The sequence below is a fragment of the Mirounga angustirostris genome, unplaced genomic scaffold, assembly GCF_029215605.1.
Source record: "Mirounga angustirostris isolate CCGP_5_RB_7025 unplaced genomic scaffold, mMirAng1.0.hap1 SCAF_1, whole genome shotgun sequence".
NCBI lineage: Eukaryota > Metazoa > Chordata > Mammalia > Carnivora > Phocidae > Mirounga > Mirounga angustirostris.
Window position 1 is genome coordinate 68,460,774 of NW_026991709.1, and position 19,799 is coordinate 68,480,572.

General features: G+C 44.6%; 1 protein-coding gene across 15 annotated transcripts in view; it reads left to right on the plus strand.

Moving 5' to 3' along the window:
* Positions 1-19,799, plus strand: part of KALRN (kalirin RhoGEF kinase) — a 655,214-nt gene that overhangs the window by 438,779 nt on the left and 196,636 nt on the right. For all 15 annotated transcript variants that reach the window (XM_064572015.1, XM_064572061.1, XM_064572104.1 and 12 more), the window contains one exon: positions 1,828-1,930. In XM_064572015.1, the coding sequence (XP_064428085.1) occupies positions 1,828-1,930 (103 nt within the window). The remainder of the gene's footprint in view (positions 1-1,827; positions 1,931-19,799) is intronic.

Consider the following 19,799-nt stretch of genomic DNA (forward strand, 5'->3'; position numbering starts at 1 on the left):
AGGTGAGGTTGGCTCAAGTGTCTCTGTGATAGAGCCCCTTTTTCCCTGAGTAGTAGAGTCTGGACATCTATAGAACATGAGATGGACCTTTCTTGGAAATGCCTCCCACTGTTTTTCTGTCATTGTCCTGAAATAAGAGAGTGAAAACCCTGGGCAGAGTCTGCAGAGAACAGTAAGGCTGTCTGTCATTTCATTAGCTTGGCTCCTAGGAGGTGGGGACAGAGTTTACAGAGGAGTGAATTGGCTTGGAGAGCACCCCCACTCCTGGATGGGCTCCCCACATCCCCCAGACCTGGCTTTATCTGCAGTGGGCCAGAAGGGCCTGCAATGGGCCAGAAGGGTGGGAAGCACAAAGTACAGCCAACCCTCAACTGTAGGCAAATGGTGGGGAGCAGCGGCCCAGGTATCTAAAACAGCAGATGATCTAAGAGTCCTTTATTCTTGGTTTTGAAATGCATCACATAATTTCGTTTTACAGCAGATCTTCCTTCCTACGAATGCGTGGCTTATATTATTAAAATAAGTTGGCATTTCCCACCCCTGCAAGTGGTGGTAAGAAGGCAGTTGACCTAGAAGCATTCTAGGTAGGAGAAGACCCTTTGTAAGACTAGGAGATACTGTGTATATACCTGTGTATCACATGCATGCCCACCTGCACACACATGTCCACGTACACCAGACTGTAATTGTTGAGACTCTGTGAGGCGACTTTGTACATGGGGCATTTTGCCCACGTGGTGTCATCCTGGGGCAGCAAGTTCCCAATGCCATTACCTCTCCAGAAGCAGCATCAGGGGTGAGACTTTCACAAGCCTCCATGGGAAGAGTGGACACTCTTGGTGCTCATTTATCCAAGTCCTGGCCCACATCTCCTTCAGTTTTTCCTGACACGGACCATTCAGCCTTCACCAGTTCCCAGGCACCTAATCCCCCTTGGCCCTGGCTATGGGTTCAGTGCAGGATTGAGACCTAATTCTCACACTAGAGAATTGAAGGGACATGTGAGTGGGACAGCTATATGGTCCAGCGACCCAGGAAGGGCTCCAGATGTCAGGAGCGCACTCAGGAGATTACTTCACTAGATGCTCAGGAGCACAGATGACTCAGAAAGCTGCTGTGCAATCTGGGGTCTTTGAGATGGGGCCTTGGCCTTCTGTGTTGATACGAAGTCATCATAAACAGGCATGAGATCCACAAGACCCACCAAAATGAAGGAAATGCTCTCTTCCTCCATACCCAGGCGATGAGCATCCAACATCAGCAACTTCCCAAAGATAATCTCACCTGGAGGAAATATCTCACGTTATTTTCTTGAACAGAAGAAATACAAGTAAAAAAAATATATATTCTTCTCAGTTCTGTTTTCTTTATAGGCTAGCTATAAACTAACCCCCATCCTCCCTCAGCATGCAGAAAAACTATTCGAATACCTTGAACTCTGGGATTGTTGGGGATCACCCAGTCAGCTGGGTAGACGCCTAGGTTCTAAGTAGGGTGGACCTCTTCTAACTGCCTATTGTAGACCCATTCCCAGTAAAAAAATAAATAAATCATCACCTCCTCTGCACCGTGGGCCAGAGGAGTTATGGAGGGGCCATTTCATGCTCAGTTATCAGCATAGGGATTGTGTGCTTTTTAAGTACAAGAGGTGACATCTTTGAAAATCACATAGGGCTGCTCTCTTTAGTGGGATAATTTTAGACAAATCCCTGCTAGAAAGTACTGAGGCTCTGCTCTGCCAGACCAGCTGGAAATCCTTGTGTGCTCTAAACCCACAGTGGTTCCCCCCACCCCCACCCCTGTTTTTTTTTTCTCTTCTGCCGGCAGGGATGGAGTGGAGGATGTTGACAGCCAAGGGGATGGGAGCAGCCAGCCAGACACCATCTCCATCGCCTCCAGGACCTCTCAGAATACAGTGGACAGTGACAAGGTAGGACAGTGTCCCAACCTTCCTTCCCCTAAGACTTCTTGTTGGCTTCACCACCCCTGGAGAATTAGCCCCAGAGGAATTTCTCCCACTATGGAACCCAACCTCAGGAGTCAGTTGTCTCTTTGTGCCAGCCAAAGTGGAAAGAGCAGGGCTGGAGGAGTGTGTCACAGTGCGGAGATGTTGTCTGGGCGGATAGAAGACCAGGTGACCAGCCAGACCTCTCCTGTCATGGGAGTTTAGCAGAAGTGATGAGGATGTGGCAAGGGTGAAGGGTGAGAGGGTCTGGGTGTCCTGTCCTCCAGAGATACCCCGCCTGGGCTGCTTGGGTGGCTCTGCCTCCTGGGAAGCTGGACCTCAGGGGCTGAGGCTGGGATGGTTTCCTGAGACCTTAGTGGCTGTGACTGGCTCATATTTATAATGATTGAATAGGCTCATCTAAAGTTAGACCAAGACCAGTGATTTGGCAAATGGCCACAGAGATGCTGGTTGGTAGGGGCCTCTTCTCTGAAGGGGCTCGGTGGAAAGGATGCCTTCCTCTGGTCAGAGTATTGGGGTTCAGTTCCTGAGGGGCAGAGGACCAAGAAGTGATGTGGGAAGCAGCTTGGAGGGATATAGTAGTCTTTTCGAGAAAGCCTGGTCACTTGGTCTTTTATATTTTGGAGCAAGTAAGCAGAAGGTAGGAGTTCTGAAGGAGAGTACAAGAAAGGAGTAGCGAAGACCCAGTGTATTTGTTCAAGCCCAGGGGAAGAATTCAGCTGTCTAAATTTGGCAGGAATGGGAAACTCTCATTTGCTTACCTCAGGGTCAATGAGTATGAGATGATCTTTTGCTGCATGTTAGTGATTTTATGAATGAAGGGATGGAATTCCAAAGATGATTTGGCCCTAGTCTATCAAGACCTAGTGTGTTGGTCTAGTCCCTCAGCCTTAGGCAACAGACTGTGTCCTTGCTTCATTTTTGTTTTCTATGTTATGGGGTTTTTTTGAAGATGATCTGAATTCATTAGGATTTTTCCTAATTTTTTTTTTCTTACTGGGATAAAAAAAAAAAAAAAAAAAAGACTGTGCCCCAGACCTTCCAAGATCACGGTGCTAAGTCACGCTCTAGACTAGTATTCAAGAACATTCAAGGTAATTCTGTCTGACATCCTGCCTTCAAGTTTCTAAGCCATTTTTGACTATCAGAGTGGATGGAAAATTGTTTTTTTCCACTTGTAAAAACACAAAGAAAACTATTCCCGTACTTTCCTGATCTGTTGTTTAGAAATGTAACCTAGAATATCCTATGAATGAGTGTTTCTTTTTAAACAGTCAGTGGGTGGGAAGCAAAATGCAGCATTTCCCATGTTCAGAGAGAGGCTCTTAGTTTCATGGTCCAGGGGATCCATCCCTTCCAGCTGCTACTGCATCTTCCCACAGCCCTGACTTAGACACAGACCCCTGTGCCAGAGCCACTTGTCTTGTCTTCGGCTCCAGCCGTTGCTTGTCTTCTGGCAAGGTAAGTGAGGCCAAATTAGAACACTTCCGATGGCAGGCATGTCACAATTCATGAAGAATCCTGGTTACTTACATATTATTCTATAAATAAGGAAACTAAGGCCTAGAAAGATTGAGTAACTCACCCAGGAAAATTCTAGTAGTTCGTGGAAAAGCAGGAACTAGCACCCAGATCATTCTGCTTCACTGTCATGTTTTTTCTCTCACTCCAAAGGTCAAGGCATTGTACTCCCAATGCTAGGATGAACTCAGCTGGTCAGTCTTTCTGCACATTCCACAAAAACATTAGTCACATATTCTTGAAAAAGCACCCACCACGTGCTGAGCTCTGTGCTGGATACTGTAGAGAGATGTGGGTTATTTGTTGAATGTGAATCCTTATTTGTGTAATTCTCGTTTGATGTGTGTCTCTCTAGCCAGGCCGTTAAGCCTTGATGAGGGCAAGGTTGTCTGTCTGCTTCACTCCTGTCCCTGGCCCGCAGCACATACAGATGCTCAGGAAAGGCTTGTGGGATCAATGAACAGAGGGAACACAGTCCCTGATCTCAGGAAATTCCAGTATCAGGAGGCAGCTAAAACAGCTGGTCGGAAAGCAGCCAGAAACACAAACATTGTATTTTTAAATATGCTCAAGAAGCCTCGAAGTTTCCTTACCACCAAGCAGAAAGCAATAGTCAGCTGGAGAACCTGGCTTGTTTGGGAACACGAACCCCTAACTCCCTTCTCAGGCCCTGGGAAACATGGGTAGTGGGTCTGGGGATGATGGGAGATTCTGTGTTCTCTACAGGAACCCTGAAGAATCACCTAGAAGTAGTCACACTTTCAGAATAAAACAGAGGCCCTATCTGTGACCACGTACTATAATTTAGAATGTCCTTACTCTTCTGACACAGAACAGTAATAACAGGACAGCCATGTGCCCTCCTTCACCTACACTCCCCTTCGTCAGGCAAACCAGTAAGTGGTATCTTTGAGTTCAGAGATGTATCAACAGTGTTAAATTTTCCCCTAACTGTACCAGAAAACCAGGAGACTGGTCTCTGTTGCTTTCCACGTGGTCAGGTGAACAGACTCTGAAGAAGAGCAGGATAACAAAAATGGACTGATTCAGGGAAACCGAACCACATTCAAGAGAAGGGCAAAGAGGGGCAGCTGTGGGGAGGGAATAGGGCAGAGTCCCTCTGCAGGGATCAGGGTCATCTTCACAATGGGTTTCTAGAAAAGACCCCAGTCTTCATCTTCTAATCCAGAAGAAGAGAACAGTGGCAGGGCTATGCTGGGTAGATGAGGAAAATGTAACCATTAAAGAACCACAGCTTCGGGGCCCTCGGGTACCTCTCCAATCACCTTGTGTGTATTTTGTGTGCCGTGGTGGGGTGGAAGGAGTTTGGGCACACCCAGGTTCAAATCCCAGCTCTAGTGGTTACCCTCTGTGTCCTGTTGTGTGAGTTACTGCGCCTTAATTTCCCTATCTGTAAGACAAGCACATTTACTTGCCACCTGTTAGACATTCAGTAAGGGTTAATTTCCCACGACTGTTGGAGGGAAAACGAAAGTTTAGACGCTCTGAATAAGAGTACACAATTATTTCACAAACCGTGAGGATCTACTTCTTTTTTTTTTTTTTTAAGATTTTATTTATTTGACAGAGAGAGATAGCGAGAGCAGGAACACAAGCAGGGGGAGTGGGAGAGGGAGAAGCAGGCTTCCTGCCGAGCAGGGAGCCCAATGTGGGACTCGATCCCGGGACCCCGGGATCATGACCTGAGCCGAAGGCAGACACTTAACGACTGAGCCACCCAGGCGCCCGAGGATCTACTTCTTAAGTAGAGTTCTGCCGTCTTCCTTCATTAGCTGACAGCAGATTCTTTTCCATACTACACCTAAAGGGACGTAGCTTCAACTTACCTGTCTATAAACAGAGCAACTCTACTCCTCTTTCCATTTGCTAGCCCGTAGGATCTAAGGCTTAGATATGTATTGTTAGCATTGGCTCATGGGTTATTTTACTAGTTAATGGATTATAATCCATTACTGTCAGGTATTCATTTTAGTCCTCAAGTTGTACCATCTTGGGCTAGTGGCAACTCCTGGGCTTGAGATATTTGAAGATGGTTGTCTTGTCTTCTCTCCTCATCTTCTGTCTAGAAGGCCTCAGTTTCTCCAGCTGTTCCTTATATTAGTGTATTTTCATGCCCTACCATATCCTGGCTGCCTTCCTCTGGATTTCCTTCAGTGTGGAATGATCGAAATAAAGTGGGGCCTCCAGAATGGTACCTGATCCTACAGATGTGATCTAACTAATACACATTCAGCTTCTCGTTCCAGGGCTACTCTGCCTAGTTTCCTCCCTGGTACATGTGTCTAGTAGCGGTATTCAGTGTTGGCTCATAAGCTCTCCATGCCTGCTTTCACTGGCTGCCCTGGTTGCACAGCTCGTTTAATGACCTGAGTGTTGGCGTACTAGATTTTCTCCTGTTTAGTTCCATCCCAGCATTCTAGCATATTTTGAATATAAATTATTTTTTTGTCCAGTATGTCAGCCGCATCTCCCAGCATTATCAGATAAACATACCTTCTATGGCTTCATCCAAATTCTTGCTTAAAAGGACAGGATTGAGGGCAGAAGAACAATGCCCGGCCCCTTTTCTCTACAGCAGAGGATCTGGGGTTGCTTCCTTGCATTGTAAATCCTCCTATGATGAGGAATCAGTCTAATATTGTTAGTTCTTCACTAAATGCTGACAAAACCAGCAAGGGTGCTTCAGGAAATAGCATTAATCACTTTCTCCCAAATTGCTTTGGTTTAACCCTCAATGGTTCTGCATAGTTAAGTTCTAACTGTACCTGTCCCATGCAAAAGTCTTACTGCTGTGAAGGCAGATGGGTGTGCTTGCTTTGTTTGATTGCGCTCTGAGCCCCTTTCTCTTCTTGTCCAAAAATATGCTCCTGCCCTTCTGGGCACTGTAGAGAGTGTTTTGCCTGTATGTGTATTATGAAGCGGTGGGACTTTGTAACCATACTTCAAAGAAATACAGAGTTACAGAATTCCAGTGAAGTGAGCCTGAGTAATGAGGTGGCAGTAAAGAAGTATCTTGTTTAACATGATGGATGTTGCCGAATGATTTCCAGCTAATGGTACAGAAGCGGCCACCTGCACTGTGCTGGTCCCTGTGCGTCTATTTACTGTTTAGGGTAGGCGTGCCGGGCCGCTCAATAATCACTTATTGAATTGAATACTACAAACCCATCCTTGTAGATACTCTCCATCAAAACATCACTATGAATTTCTAGACATGTCCAAGCTGGAGACAGGGAAGTCGAAGTGAAATTGAGTTGCAGATGCTATTCTACGTAAAAATTCTAAAGGCAAAAAATGCTGCTGGAACATCCCAGGGCTGACTGTTTTAAATGAAGAATTTCAGTAACAAGCTAATGTGATCGAAGATACAAGGTGGGCTGGTAATGGCAATGTGCCAAATGGGGACAGGGAAATGTGTGAAGAAGCCTGGAGATTTCAGGATCTAACTTAATAGTTTTTCAGCCATACAGTCAAATCAGTGGGTCGTGGCCAAAATTTTGTTTCACTGATTGGTAAGGAAGGGTCATCTTAGAGACAGTGAGGGCCCAACTAAGGGAAAAGTCAAAGGATGCCTACAGATGATACCTATAACAAGTGTTGGGCAGCCTGGCTGCAGGAGCCTTCTGAGAATAGACTTCCCTAGAGCCTCATCTGGTTTATCAGAATTTGGTAATCCTGACGCCTACATCTTGAGAGCACTTAGCAAGCCACTAGGTGTAAGGGCTGTAGTCAGAGAAGGTTCGGCACTTGAAGGTGCATTGGTGAGGGCCCAGCCCTACCACTGGTGCATTGGTGAGGGCTCAGCCCCTGCCGTGATGCAATGATTCTGCATGAAAGAGTGTCTGGAGCAGAGGAGACATGTGATGGGTCCCCGTCTGGGTTACTGCCTGGCACTCCCATGCAAGAAAATGGACAACATGCTTCCTAGAGTGTTAAGGACCCACAGATCACTGGGTTTGGCACTGAAGAGATAACCAGACATCTGGAAATGTGGAGACTCAGCAGTGTCAGGACTAATAAACATCCTATCAGTTCACACAAGGTAATAATATTCTTTGCTTGACAAATTGTTAAAAACCATCAAATGGTCCACCCAAGGCTGAGTATCCAGAATGCAGTTGTGACAGCTCGTTAGATTTAGCTGTGGTGCCAGAGCCAATGAACCACCTGCTGGAGATCCAGCCCATTAAATGCATTCTACTAAAAGCAACAGAAAATGTGATGGGGAGATCCCTCAGCACTTCTGCTACTCTCCCCTTTGTCTCAGTGGGGCTAAGGGCCCTAAAATAGTTCTTTATAGGGAGAGATTCATGTTACATCCTATCTAGTAACAAAACACTTTCTAACCCCTGAACAAATGAGAAGAGTACATAATGGTACTTCCAGTTACCAGGGCTTGGAGAGGATGTATCAGAAATCTAAACTTGACTTTATCAGCGAAGCGGTCCTGAGACTCAGTCACACCGCACCTCAACAGTGCAGTGGGTCAGAATTGCCATGTGAATCCTAGGTAGAGGCATCCTGATTCTTCTCAAGGACTCGCTGGTCACTCCAATGTGGGAAAAATGCCATCTCCACTTTCAAATTTTAAGTGCAAATTGTGGTTTTCCCCCGAGTGTTCTGAATAACCCAAGCCCAGGACCAGGTCTGAAAATAGCTTTTGTTCCTAGTTCAGTTCCTGTGGTGGGCAGAGGGGGGGACCTGGGGTGGGGGGGAGACAGGCATCGGTGGGCAAGGTCCAGCAGGGGATTTTCCTGCTTCGCCCCAGAAACACTGCTCCATCCTCTTCTGAGCGGCGTTCAACACAGTACCAACGTGCTGGCTTTTCGGAACAAACTGATAAAGTGCGAGGAGTTGAGGTTGCAGGTTTTCCTCTAAATGAGAAGTTCCTCAGATGAATGACTGGCTTCCAGCTATTGCCTATGACCAAAGGCTGTGAAATCCACTTGGATGGAAAACTCAACCTGGGTTCACGGGGCAAAATCACGATGGCATTATTTTACCTAATATTTTGATTGATACTCCATAGCTTAAAAACCTCCCTTGAGAGACCCTCTTTCTAAAGTTGCCGATCATCTGGAAGAGCAAATGCGTTTCATAAGCGACAGCAGCCCTCGAGTCTCGTGCTGCACACGGGCCGATTGCAGAGAGGCCCAGAAGTGCTCTCAGGATGCTGGGAGCATGGCAGCCGCAAGGCATCTCAGTTCTAGAGGCGCAGGGCCCAGGGATCGGTCACAGAAATGGGGAGACTGCAAACGGTGATTTGCCGGTAGATTAGATCTGTGTGTGGTAGCTGCAGGGGAGGCCACAGGCCAGAGCTGAGTAGGGGTGAGTTTGGGCCTTGGAAACAGAAGCTCGGGGAAGAAAGGAACTGTACAGGTCATCTCTCCCTCTGCCTTCATGGACACGTTTAAAAGAAACAAAGTGACTTGCTCAGAGTCACAAAGCCCGTTAGTTAATGGCAGACCTGGGCCTGAACCCCAGCTTAATCTCCTGCCTGTTAAATTGGGTTAAAAACATAGTACTTCTGTAGCAACCCTGATCGTTTAACTTTTAGAACCTTGGAAGCAAAACGAAACCTCACTACTGTTACCCCCTTCTCAGACAGCCTCTGCACCCCCCTGCCCTGACCCGTGCCAATCTGTGATGACCCAAGGAGATTACACGGTGGCTCCAGAGCCCAGTCGAGCACCTCTGGGCTGGCACGCAGCAGAGCAGGGAAAGATAACTTCCCAAGCACGAATGCCTGTCAGACTCTTTGATACCAAGAACTTGTGACTCATAGAGTGGCCTTGGTGGGAGAGGGATTCTGCCCTAGACAGAGTCTTCAGGCCTCTCAAGGCAACTTCTTGGTTGGGCTCTGAGAGTTTGGCAGCGAGCACTGAGTTGTGACAAGGCTGATCCCTGCCTCCAAGCTGCCTGGGAGCAGTGAGTCCTGCCGCAGCCCAGCATAAATATGAACTCTGTTTTTTAAAAAATCTCGGTGGAAGGAAAAAGCAAATTTGAGAGCAAGCCAAGATGTTAAAGTGGATTAGCTGGCGACAGTCCAAGGCAAACAAGACCCAAGTGAGTATGCCTCTCGCCGGACACATCCTGCTCGGGAGGAGGGGCATGAGTGGGGAGATGGCACGGGGAGGGGGGCGCGCCAAGGACAGAGAGAGAAGTGGCGGCTCTCGGAGCAAGGATTTTACTGGCGTATTCTGCACAGACCTCGTGGCATACCACTTACCTTTTTTTCTCCTGTGTCAGTTAAAAGGTTCTTTTAGTGCAGAACAAAATGACTGTGAATGCCTTATTAAAGCTAATGGTAGGGGCGCCTGGGTGGCTCAGTCGTTAAGCGTCTGCCTTCGGCTCAGGTCATGATCCCAGGGTCCTGGGATCGAGCCCCGCATCGGGCTCCCTGCTCAAGCCAGGAGCTTGCTTCTCCCTCTCTTTCTGCCCCTACCCCCCACTCGTGTGCTCTCTCTCTTGCTCTGCTCTCTCTCTCAAATAAATAAATAAAATCTTTAAGAAAATAAATAAAGCTGATGGTAGGGGAAACAGGCTATGAGAAATACTGCTCTTAGCAAGTTGAGCTCGTGGGCGACTAGAAGTGACACCAGGAGTAGGGTGCCTGGTGGTGAGCCATCCTGGCCGGTACGAAAATTAACTCTTTCAGAAAATTCAAGCAGAAGTGTTGCTGGAAATGAATATTTGGAACCACAGCAGTGAGACTAGAATGGATGGAGCAGAGGAAAGGGGCTTCGAAGTGGTTGTGCTTGAAGCTGGAGCTACCTGGAGCCATGAAAACAAGACATAGGTTCTCTGTGCCCACAGCCTGGGATTCTTGGGAAAGGTCTGTTGGGTAGCAAGTGGGTAACTGTTACCCTGTTTCTTGATCTTGAGCTTAGATTGGAAATGCTTGCTTTGGGTTTACCCGCCTGGCAGCTTAGTGTCACGTCCTCACAGCTGATGGCTACTGCCCACCCGTCTGCCACGACCAGTGTAATGTAGTAGATAGAGAACGGGCGCGTGTGGGCCTCAGGATTTGTGGCACTGGAGTGAGGTGATGTGATCCTTATGCTAGAAAACAGGGCCTTGTCAAGAGAAGCCAGTGTGAACGTCCTCCATGGTGGCCCTCTATAAGGAGCCACAGTGAGGACAGGACTTGGGCTCCACGCCTGTCCCCGGGCCAGTAAGTAGGAGATGCCTTCGGAGGGGCAGCAGCCTGATTCTGCCCTGATAGCTCTTCCTGTTGAGAGAAAACTGCTAGAAGAAGATGCAGAAGAGTGAGAGGTGTCCTTTCCCTAGCTTCAGGCAGACCCTCAGCCCTACCAGTCCTTCTTTCCATTCTTACCCGCCATGGGCCACGCAGACGTGGCCCTGGCCATGCCGTGTATCAGAGCCAGGGGGGCAGGGTTCAACCTCCCCAGATGTTAAGGACAGCAAGAGGAGTCTTCCCTGTTCAGGATGTTCATCTCCTGTACTTTTCTTAACGCTCTGCTTGGCTCCATTTGAAATTGGTAATTGCAGGGAGATGTATACACTGACTCCAAGCTCAGGAGAGCTGTTCCTCTAATCTGCGTGGCCTCTGCTGATGTTGGCTGTGGAATGCTTAGTGAGTGCTCCCTGAACACTGCTCTCAGCCTGTACCAATGTCAAGGGCTTCTCTCCTTTCAGAACTTGATGATGTCCTCAAAGGGAAAAAAGCCTCTAGCTTTTACTATGTCTGTCTCCTGTCTCCTGCTAGCTCCTCTTTCAGCTACAGGAATGGGGTTTAAAAAGTTGCATTTACTATTTGTTGTCCCTGACTTACATACACATATGACTTACATACACATGATTTAGTGAGCACCAGAGGAGATGTAAAAGGCATTGTCTTTTCTTTTCCTTGGGATCTTGATGGATGCCACCTTTTTATCTCACAAATTCATCAGCCATTTATTGAGCTCAGCTATACAGCAGGCACTGTTCTAGACACACAGGTCATGGCAGTGACCAAAACAAAACACCTTGCTTTCCTGCTGGTGTGAGCCCAAATATGCTCCATTTTAAGGCATTTGGAATTCACTGGAACTGACTTCTGTCTCTGTGACTGATACCATTGTGGCTTTTATCTAAAAAGAACTCAGCATTTCTTTTAAAAAGATCATTTGGGAACACTTGAAGATAGTCCTGCAATTTTTAATTCCCTGATTCATAACGATTTCAAATTAGAATGCCAGATTTCTCTCCCTCTCTGTCTCTCTCTCTCTCTCTCTCTCACACACACACACACACACACTATATTTTGGCTCTGGTTGCAGTCAGCACACTCCTGATTAGAGAAGGTTTATGTTCATGGCAGGTGGACAGACATTCTAGACAAAGACAAAAGAGCAGGAAGTATTCAACATAAGCCCCAAATGCTTTTAAATTTCATCTATCTCATAAAAGAGTTAGGAATATCAGAAGGAAGTTGTTTTAAAAAAAAAAAAACCTATTCTAATTTTTTTAAAAAGATGTGAAGGGATGAGGAGTGGGGGGGAATGGTTTGTTTAAAGGAGGTGCTTCAAACTGCGGAATCTGAAATCTGTAATGCAGAGTCCAGCTCTCCTCCCCACCCCCACTGCACCCACAACCCCCCAGAACAAGAGCAGTCACAATTTTTATGCCTTTTTCCATGGGGTATTAAGAACACTTACTGCATTCATGAAAAAGTTTTTGAAAAATCCCCAAAGAGAAAGATTTCTAGGATATGTTCGCTAACATTTAAACTCAAGACAGTACTTCTAACAGTGGAACGTGAAGTCCAAACTACTAGGTTGGTTGTGTTATTTAAGGAGCAAACTAGTTGGCACAACCACTATCACATGACCAATTAAAAAAGATCTGTGAGCAGAGAAGAAGGCAATTAGAGGTAAAATAGAAAATTATTTCAAATGATTTCATTCTTTTACTCAGTGGAATTTTATTGAGTGTCCACTGATGGCAAGATACCTTGGAGATTCAGAATATGTAAGAACAACCTCTGTCCTCGCACATCCCAAGTGTGTTATATGCGGCTGTGGACGCATTTCATGTATTTGTGAAAGGGGACAGTTGTACTTAGCACTTCCTTTATGCTAGCTGCTTTGCTAGGAACCCGAGAAATTACAAAGAGAAAGTGTCAGATGAGAGACATACTGACCACACTGTCTGCTAGGTTTTGTAAAAGAAGCATACCCACTTTGTGCAACAAATTCAGCCTGGCAAATTGGATGGCGACTAGACCAAAAGTGAGATTTGAGCTTGGCCTTAAAGTTCATCTTCCTTTCTGTTTCCCCTCCTTTGTATCAGTTTTGATCCCAAAATAGTTACTCTATCATGGACAATATGTGAAGGAGAAGTCCTACTGATACATCTGTATCAAAAGAATTATTTTGTTTTGATGTAGAATTTGACTTTTTTTTTTTTAAATGGGCTCTTCGCTCTGATGGGAACTGTTCAGAAAAATCATTAGACTCTTTACCAAAATCTTCTTTTACTTCCTCATAATAATTTAATTAAACCTGTTTTTCCTTAAGCATATGCATTCAAGATTCTTGAAATGAACTTTCAAAGTAGTAATATATGCATGGGTTTCAAAATGTAGGTATTCTTCCTGAGAGATTCTTTAAAAACATGAAGGCTCATATTTATTCATTCTTCTTAAAAATGTTTAAACAAGTAAACAGCATACAGTAAGTACTGTTTTACACTTTTTCCGTGTAACAAATTTGGGTAATCATACAGTAGGTCATGTAGTGCTGCTTCATTCCTTTTGATGGCTACATGGCATTCCATTACCATAATTTATTTAACTCATTCTCTCTTGATGGGTGTATGGCATGTTTCCAATCTTTTGCCATTACAAACAAGGCTGTAATTAATAGCTTTGTACAGATATAGTTTCTCATACTTGTGAATCGTGAGTATATTAACAGAGTAACTTCCTAGAAGTACAACTGCCCCTTTTAAATTTTGATAGACAATGTCACATCACCCTGTGTGAGTGTTGTCCCAGTCTATACTCCCTCCAGTTGTGTGTAAGAGTGCCCAGTTTCCCCACAGTCTTGCAACATAGGGTAGCATCGATATTTTTATCTTTTCCAATCTGATATCAGATACTCTAAAAATTAGCCTTATTCATTATTGCTCTGGTATGTTTTGTTTAACTGATAATATTGCCACTATATTATTTTCTTTTATTTTTATTGAAATGTACTTAAATACTTTAAATAGTATTTAATCTATACTATTACCCAAATGTGACTTGTGGGCTTGTCTGATTAATGTTAATTATACTTTTGTTTCTATGGATAGAGTACATTCCTAATTATAAACATCTGATATACGTTAAACTTTTTAGATTTTTTTAAAAAGTGAAATATGTATGCTGAAAATGCATACAAACTCCTAAACAATTGAATGGACAATTATAAAGTGAACATACAGGAAATAACCATGCAGGTCACGGCTTTCCAGAAGCCCCCTGTGTGCCCCTCTCTGATCACAACCCTGTTCTTCTCCCCTAGAGGTAATCATTCTCTTAGCATTTGTAATAATACTGACCTTACTTTCCTTTATATTTTTACCCCTTTTGAATGTGTCTCCAAGCAATGTAGTTTCAATGTGGCTGTTCTTCAACTTTATATGACTAGAATTATACTGTGTGTGTGTGTGTGTGTGTGTCCTGCTCAACCCTTATTTTTATGGAATTCATCCATGCTGATGTGTATAGGTCATTAATTTTCATTGTTGTATAGTATTCCATTGTATGACTATACCACAGTTTATCCATTCTCTACATGGGATGCTTGGGGCTATGGGAGCAATACTGCTGTAAATATTTTTGTATATGTATCCTTGTGTGCATGTGCTTGAGTTTCCCTAGGGTGTAAAGCAAGGAGTGGAATTTCTAGATGAACAAAAAAAGAATTGCCAAGTAATAGGGTATATCTGTATCTATATCTTCAACTTTACTAGTTGGTGTAAACTATTTTTTGATATGCTGGTACCAAATTTCCACTCCTACCAGTATATCTGAGATTTTCTGTTGCTCTCCATCCTCGCCTATACTTGATAATGTCAGACTTCAAAATTTTTGCAGGTCTAGTGGGGATGTGGTAGTATCTGCTAATGGTTTTAATTTGCATTTCCCAAATCACGAATGAGGTTGAACATTTTGTCACGTCCTTATTGGGCCTTTGGACTTTCTTTTGTGATGCCCCATTCAAGCCTTTTGCCCATGTATCTACTGAGTTAGCTAGGGGTTTCTTGTATGCATTTTTAAGAGTTCTTCATATTCTAGATACTAATGTTCTAGATATTAGTCCTTTATTGGCTATACGTTTTGTAAATATCTGTTCTTTGTGGCTCGTCTTTTTACTCTCTTTATTCTGTCTTGATAAACATAAATTTGACATCTTGAAATCAATATATTTGTAAGTTAGAGGTTCATATGATGTCATGTATGAGACATTTCCTACATTTAGTATTTTAAAATATAATTCACCATTTATATCTCCTCAGAATAGTATAGCAACATGGAAACTTCATATATAATGCAGGTTTCTGTCAATCCCTAAACTTTCCTCCTCTGTTGTAATGAAAGAATAAGAACTACTTGACTTTTTGAAATGTATTTGTCTATTGTCATACATTATATAACAGGTTATACAGCTAAAGCAATGCAATGTGTTAGGAAAAAGGTGATAAATATATTGGATTTGGAGACATAGGGAGGAAGTCTTCACATAGCAAAACTAAACATCTATGCTCACAGGAAAGCCTCTTGAATCCTGATTTTATATGTAATTCTTACCTTCATGGCCATCTAGTTACTTAGCCCATAAGAAAATTAGAAGGGGAGACAGTTCCTTCTGTCTAGACCCACTAATAGCCACAAAGGCTGAGCTACTGTCAGCAAGAGAGGAAGCAGAAAAGCCCTGAAAGCAAAAACTGATGGATGAATTAAAACTCTTAACAGTTTGGTTCTATTTAGTGAGGGTACCAAGAGAGCATCATGACTGGGCCTGTCTGAGGACTCCCTTGCATCCTGCACTACACCATAATTATTACTCATGTTGGTATTTGTAACTGTTAACAGAAGGGGAAATCATGTTCAATGTATTCTGCTTAAGAAGTCAGATTAAAAGGTATTTATAAAAATGGTTAAACTGGGGAGATAGTGTTGGTGTTTACCTTTAGTTATCCAGAAAACTTGATGATCCTGACATGCACATTTCCCAAGGGGTTCTCAAGAACTGAGGTTATGTTGACTGGGGTTTACCTCAGTGGAATGATCTGTAAAGATGAAACTCAACTTTTCTCTGTCCTAGTGATTGACTCCAAAAAGACCGATGACTACCTTGGCATTTACTGAGCATCTGTACAATCCACTCTAGTGCAAGCCACTGTCCTCTCACACATGGCTTATGAACCAAGCCTCCTAACTGGTCCCCAGACGTTCACTCTTACCTCCCTCCACTCTCTTCTCCATTCTGCAGCCAGCATGATCTTTTTAAAATGCAAGCTGTCCACATCACTTTGCGGCTTCCAGTCCTTCACTAGCGTCCCTTGTTTTTAGGATAAAGATCAAAATCTTCAACATGACTGATGCGACAGCATGATCTGGGCCTCAGCCCACTTCTCTGGCCTCATGGGGGCCATTTTTCTTCCTGTGTCCTGCCTTGCAGTCTGCCTGGCCTTCCTTGAATGTGCCAGGGTTCTTCCCAGCCCAGGGCCTGTGTTTTCTCTGCCTGGAAGCTTCTCTCTCTTCCCATGCCTAAGTCCACCCCTTTGATCCTCTCTTCTTTCTGATTTTAGTCTGTCCTGACCCACTGCCGAAGTCCCTTCCCCAAGTCACATCTCTCACGACACTCTGTACTGTTACTTCTCCGTTCCTGTCACCATGACCATAAGCATTTGTGTGGTTATATGATTGCCTCCCCCACCAGACTGAGGACAGCAGGATGTCTGTTTTATGTCCCCACTGCATCACCGAATCTAGCAAAGTACTGACTCATAGAAGGTACTCGGTAAATATTTGTGAAAGGAATAACTGCACAACAAATAAACACATGGTAACATGTTTGGCAGTGTGGGTAAGAGAGAGATCTAGAAACTGGGACCAAATGTAATTAAGAAAATCAAAATCCTAGTTTGGGAGGATCAGAGAAGTTTCAGCATTAGACTCTACAAAGTAGGTAGAATTTATCCAGGCAGCATTGGGAAGGGAGGGCAGAGGAAGGTCATTCTACATGGATGAAATGGTAAGAGCCAGTAAGGGAGAAAGGGAAAAATAGGTTGAGTTTGGGTTGTGCAGAGTAGATGTGCCTGGTTGAAATTCTGGGTTTGTGAGGTGAGCTATGAAAAATAAGACCAGAAGATTTGCTTGGGTCAGATTACGGCAGATCCTGCACACCATTCAAAGGAATTTAGACCTTATTGATTAACATCCAAGAAACACTGAGGGTTTGGTTTTTTTTTTTTTATTTTTTGCATGATAGTCACTTTTATCTTCACCTAGATGTACCATGGTCATCTTACTCTCTCATCTTTTCTCAAGACTCACTCAGAAAGAGTCTAATGTTAACCCATCCACAACCCTCTGAATCTCATCCTTTGTCCCCACTTGGGCATATCACTCCAACACCTCTTTTCCTGCATGTTGTCAACTAGCTCCCGTCCATCTGCCATCCAATACATGTTGTTAGCTCATGCTTCGGTGAGGGCTGCACGTGAACTTCTACTCCTGATTCTTCTTTCTCTACATCCTCCCCACCTCCAACCATAGTTTTTGTTGCTTCAGTTCTGATGTCCATGACAAAGATGCCAAGATTATAGCTCTGAAGTGACTTGACTCCTCATGGCAGTTTTCATATGAGTTTATTCACTCACCCCCCATGTGCCAGGCTCTGTGCCAGGATGGAGAGGTAGCAGTGAAACAAAACAGGCCAGTCCCCACCTGTATGAAGGCTAAGTTCTACTGAGCAACCAGAAAACCAACAAGCAAATTCAAGACCAAGTGGCCACATAATGAGCAGGGTTGGTGCTGGGCACAGTTTTTACAGCTGGTTGCCTCAGTGTTTCCAGTTGGATGTCTGACTTTTCCTCAGTCTCAGCCTCAAAAAGAGATTTCCTTCTTCTCTCAAATTAGTAACCCAGTTGACTTCCCTACTTGGAGCAGAATTCTCTCATAGCCAGTCTGTTGCCAAGTCCTGAGAATGAGTCCCTCAAAATCTCTGTCACACCACCCTGTCAGTTCTTGGTTACCCTGCACACCAAAGTAATTCAAATACCCTTTGCTGAAATTCTTTCAGTAACCTCTTAAATGGCTTCCCTGCTTTCTAGGATCTTGCTCCTGCGTCTTATCTTCTCTCCCGACACCAGATTCATCCTCCTAAGGCTTTTCTTTCGATGTCTCACTTGTCAGTTAAAAGCTGTCAGTAGCGGGCGCCTGGGTGGCTCAGTCGGTTAAGCGACTGCCTTCGGCTCAGGTCATGATCCCGGAGTCCCGGGATTGAGTCCCACATCGGGCTCCCTGCTCGGCGGGGAGTCTGCTTCTCCCTCTGACCCTCCCCCCTCTCATTCTCTCTCTATCTCTTCTCTCTCTCAAATAAATAAATAAAATCTTAAAAAAAAAAAGCTGTCAGTAGCACATTCACTAGGGATAAAGTACAGGCCCAACTCCAAAATGTTTATATAGTTTTCTCTCTGACACCTGATCCTTTAGAGACCTTTATCTGTTCTACATACTATAATGCACCTACTTCCGATTGAATCAGATGAAACTGCCATTTTTGTGTGTCTAAAAAATGGGTGAATATTGGCAGTTTATATGTTTCAACCTAATTTCACTTATCAAATAAATGGTTGCCTGCGTATCTTTCTCCCACGTTACATTGTGAGTTCCTTGACGATCGTATCTTGATCTTCATGATGCTCATAGCTCTCCTGTCTACTACAGCATCTAGCACGTAGTAAATAATAGTAATTGAATGCCCCCAGTCACAGCATGCTTTGCTCCTGCTTATGCCCATCTCCTGTGATGCTTACTGACTTGTAGAATCACATCTGGCCCGCCCTTCACTGCCAGCCGGACTCATGCCTCCTCCATGCAAATGCTCACTACTTCTCCTACCACACCTCTCAGCCACTAGTCGTGCCCCCTCCCCTGCCTGCACACATACAAGCAAGTCAAATATCATTCTTTAACATTCAGGGCATACGTTGTGTGTTTTACTCGGCATCTGCCACATTGTGGAGCGTGACGGCGCACTCTCAACAACGAGTTGAGAAATCTCTGTTTCTGGCCCTTCTCCCTCACGCTGGGATCCAGCCCCCCCGTCTCCAACTGTCTGTGGCATTACTGCGCTCAGATGACTCGCCTTGCGCTCCTCAGCAGACCTGAAACTGGACTCCTCACCTACCATCTGGGAGATATCTTTTTTTAACCCCCATCCACTGCTTTACCTCTCAGCCACCTTGGCTCTCCATTCTTGAGCCTTTTCCTGAAATCGTGTTGCAGTGGATCATCATCACAGTGATTGCATATTCTTCATCCTGGCTCTGGATTTTCATGGGACGTGTAAAGTCCCTTCCTGGGAGCTTCAAGAGGAGAAGCATGGCTCCCAAATCACAGTAGCATTCCCTAGGACCTATAGGCTCCTGGTCCACAGGCCCCTTCCCCCTGGTCCTGCCCCTCTTCTGGCTCCCTTGCTGTCTGCAAACCTTTCCTCTGATGTTTTCTGGTAGATTATCTGTGTGATTATCTTCATTAAATATGATGATCTTTTAAATAAGAATTGCCTTTGTCTACCAGCCTATCACAGACATCACCGTGTCTCCCACATTATTTCTCTGTACTAACAGATATGTTTCTGACCTCAGGAAGAGTGTTGTTGAAAAAAGCTTTCTTTGTTACTAGAATGATTTCTGGAGTCCCTTCCCTCAGCACCTTGTGAGATAGCATCTTCTTCCAGTTCGCTGGTGTTTCCTGTGGGTTAGCTTTTATCTCAGCAGCTGAGTCCCGGGATCCGTGAGGACAAGGCTCACATATGATAGCTTGTTATCTGCAGTGCATTGACATACAGATAGACATTCACAGACATGCTCAGAAAAGACTTGTTCAATAATGTTTTATGTGTATAACTTCCGTTTTTGTATATTTATGGGTTGTGTGTCTCTGAATGTGTCTCCCATACACTCTCTGAGAAATATTCATCTATGTGGTTTGGGAGGCAGGGATCTCTTGGACGTATCCCCTGGCCATCAGGCCATCAGGCCCATGACATTAAAACTATTATTA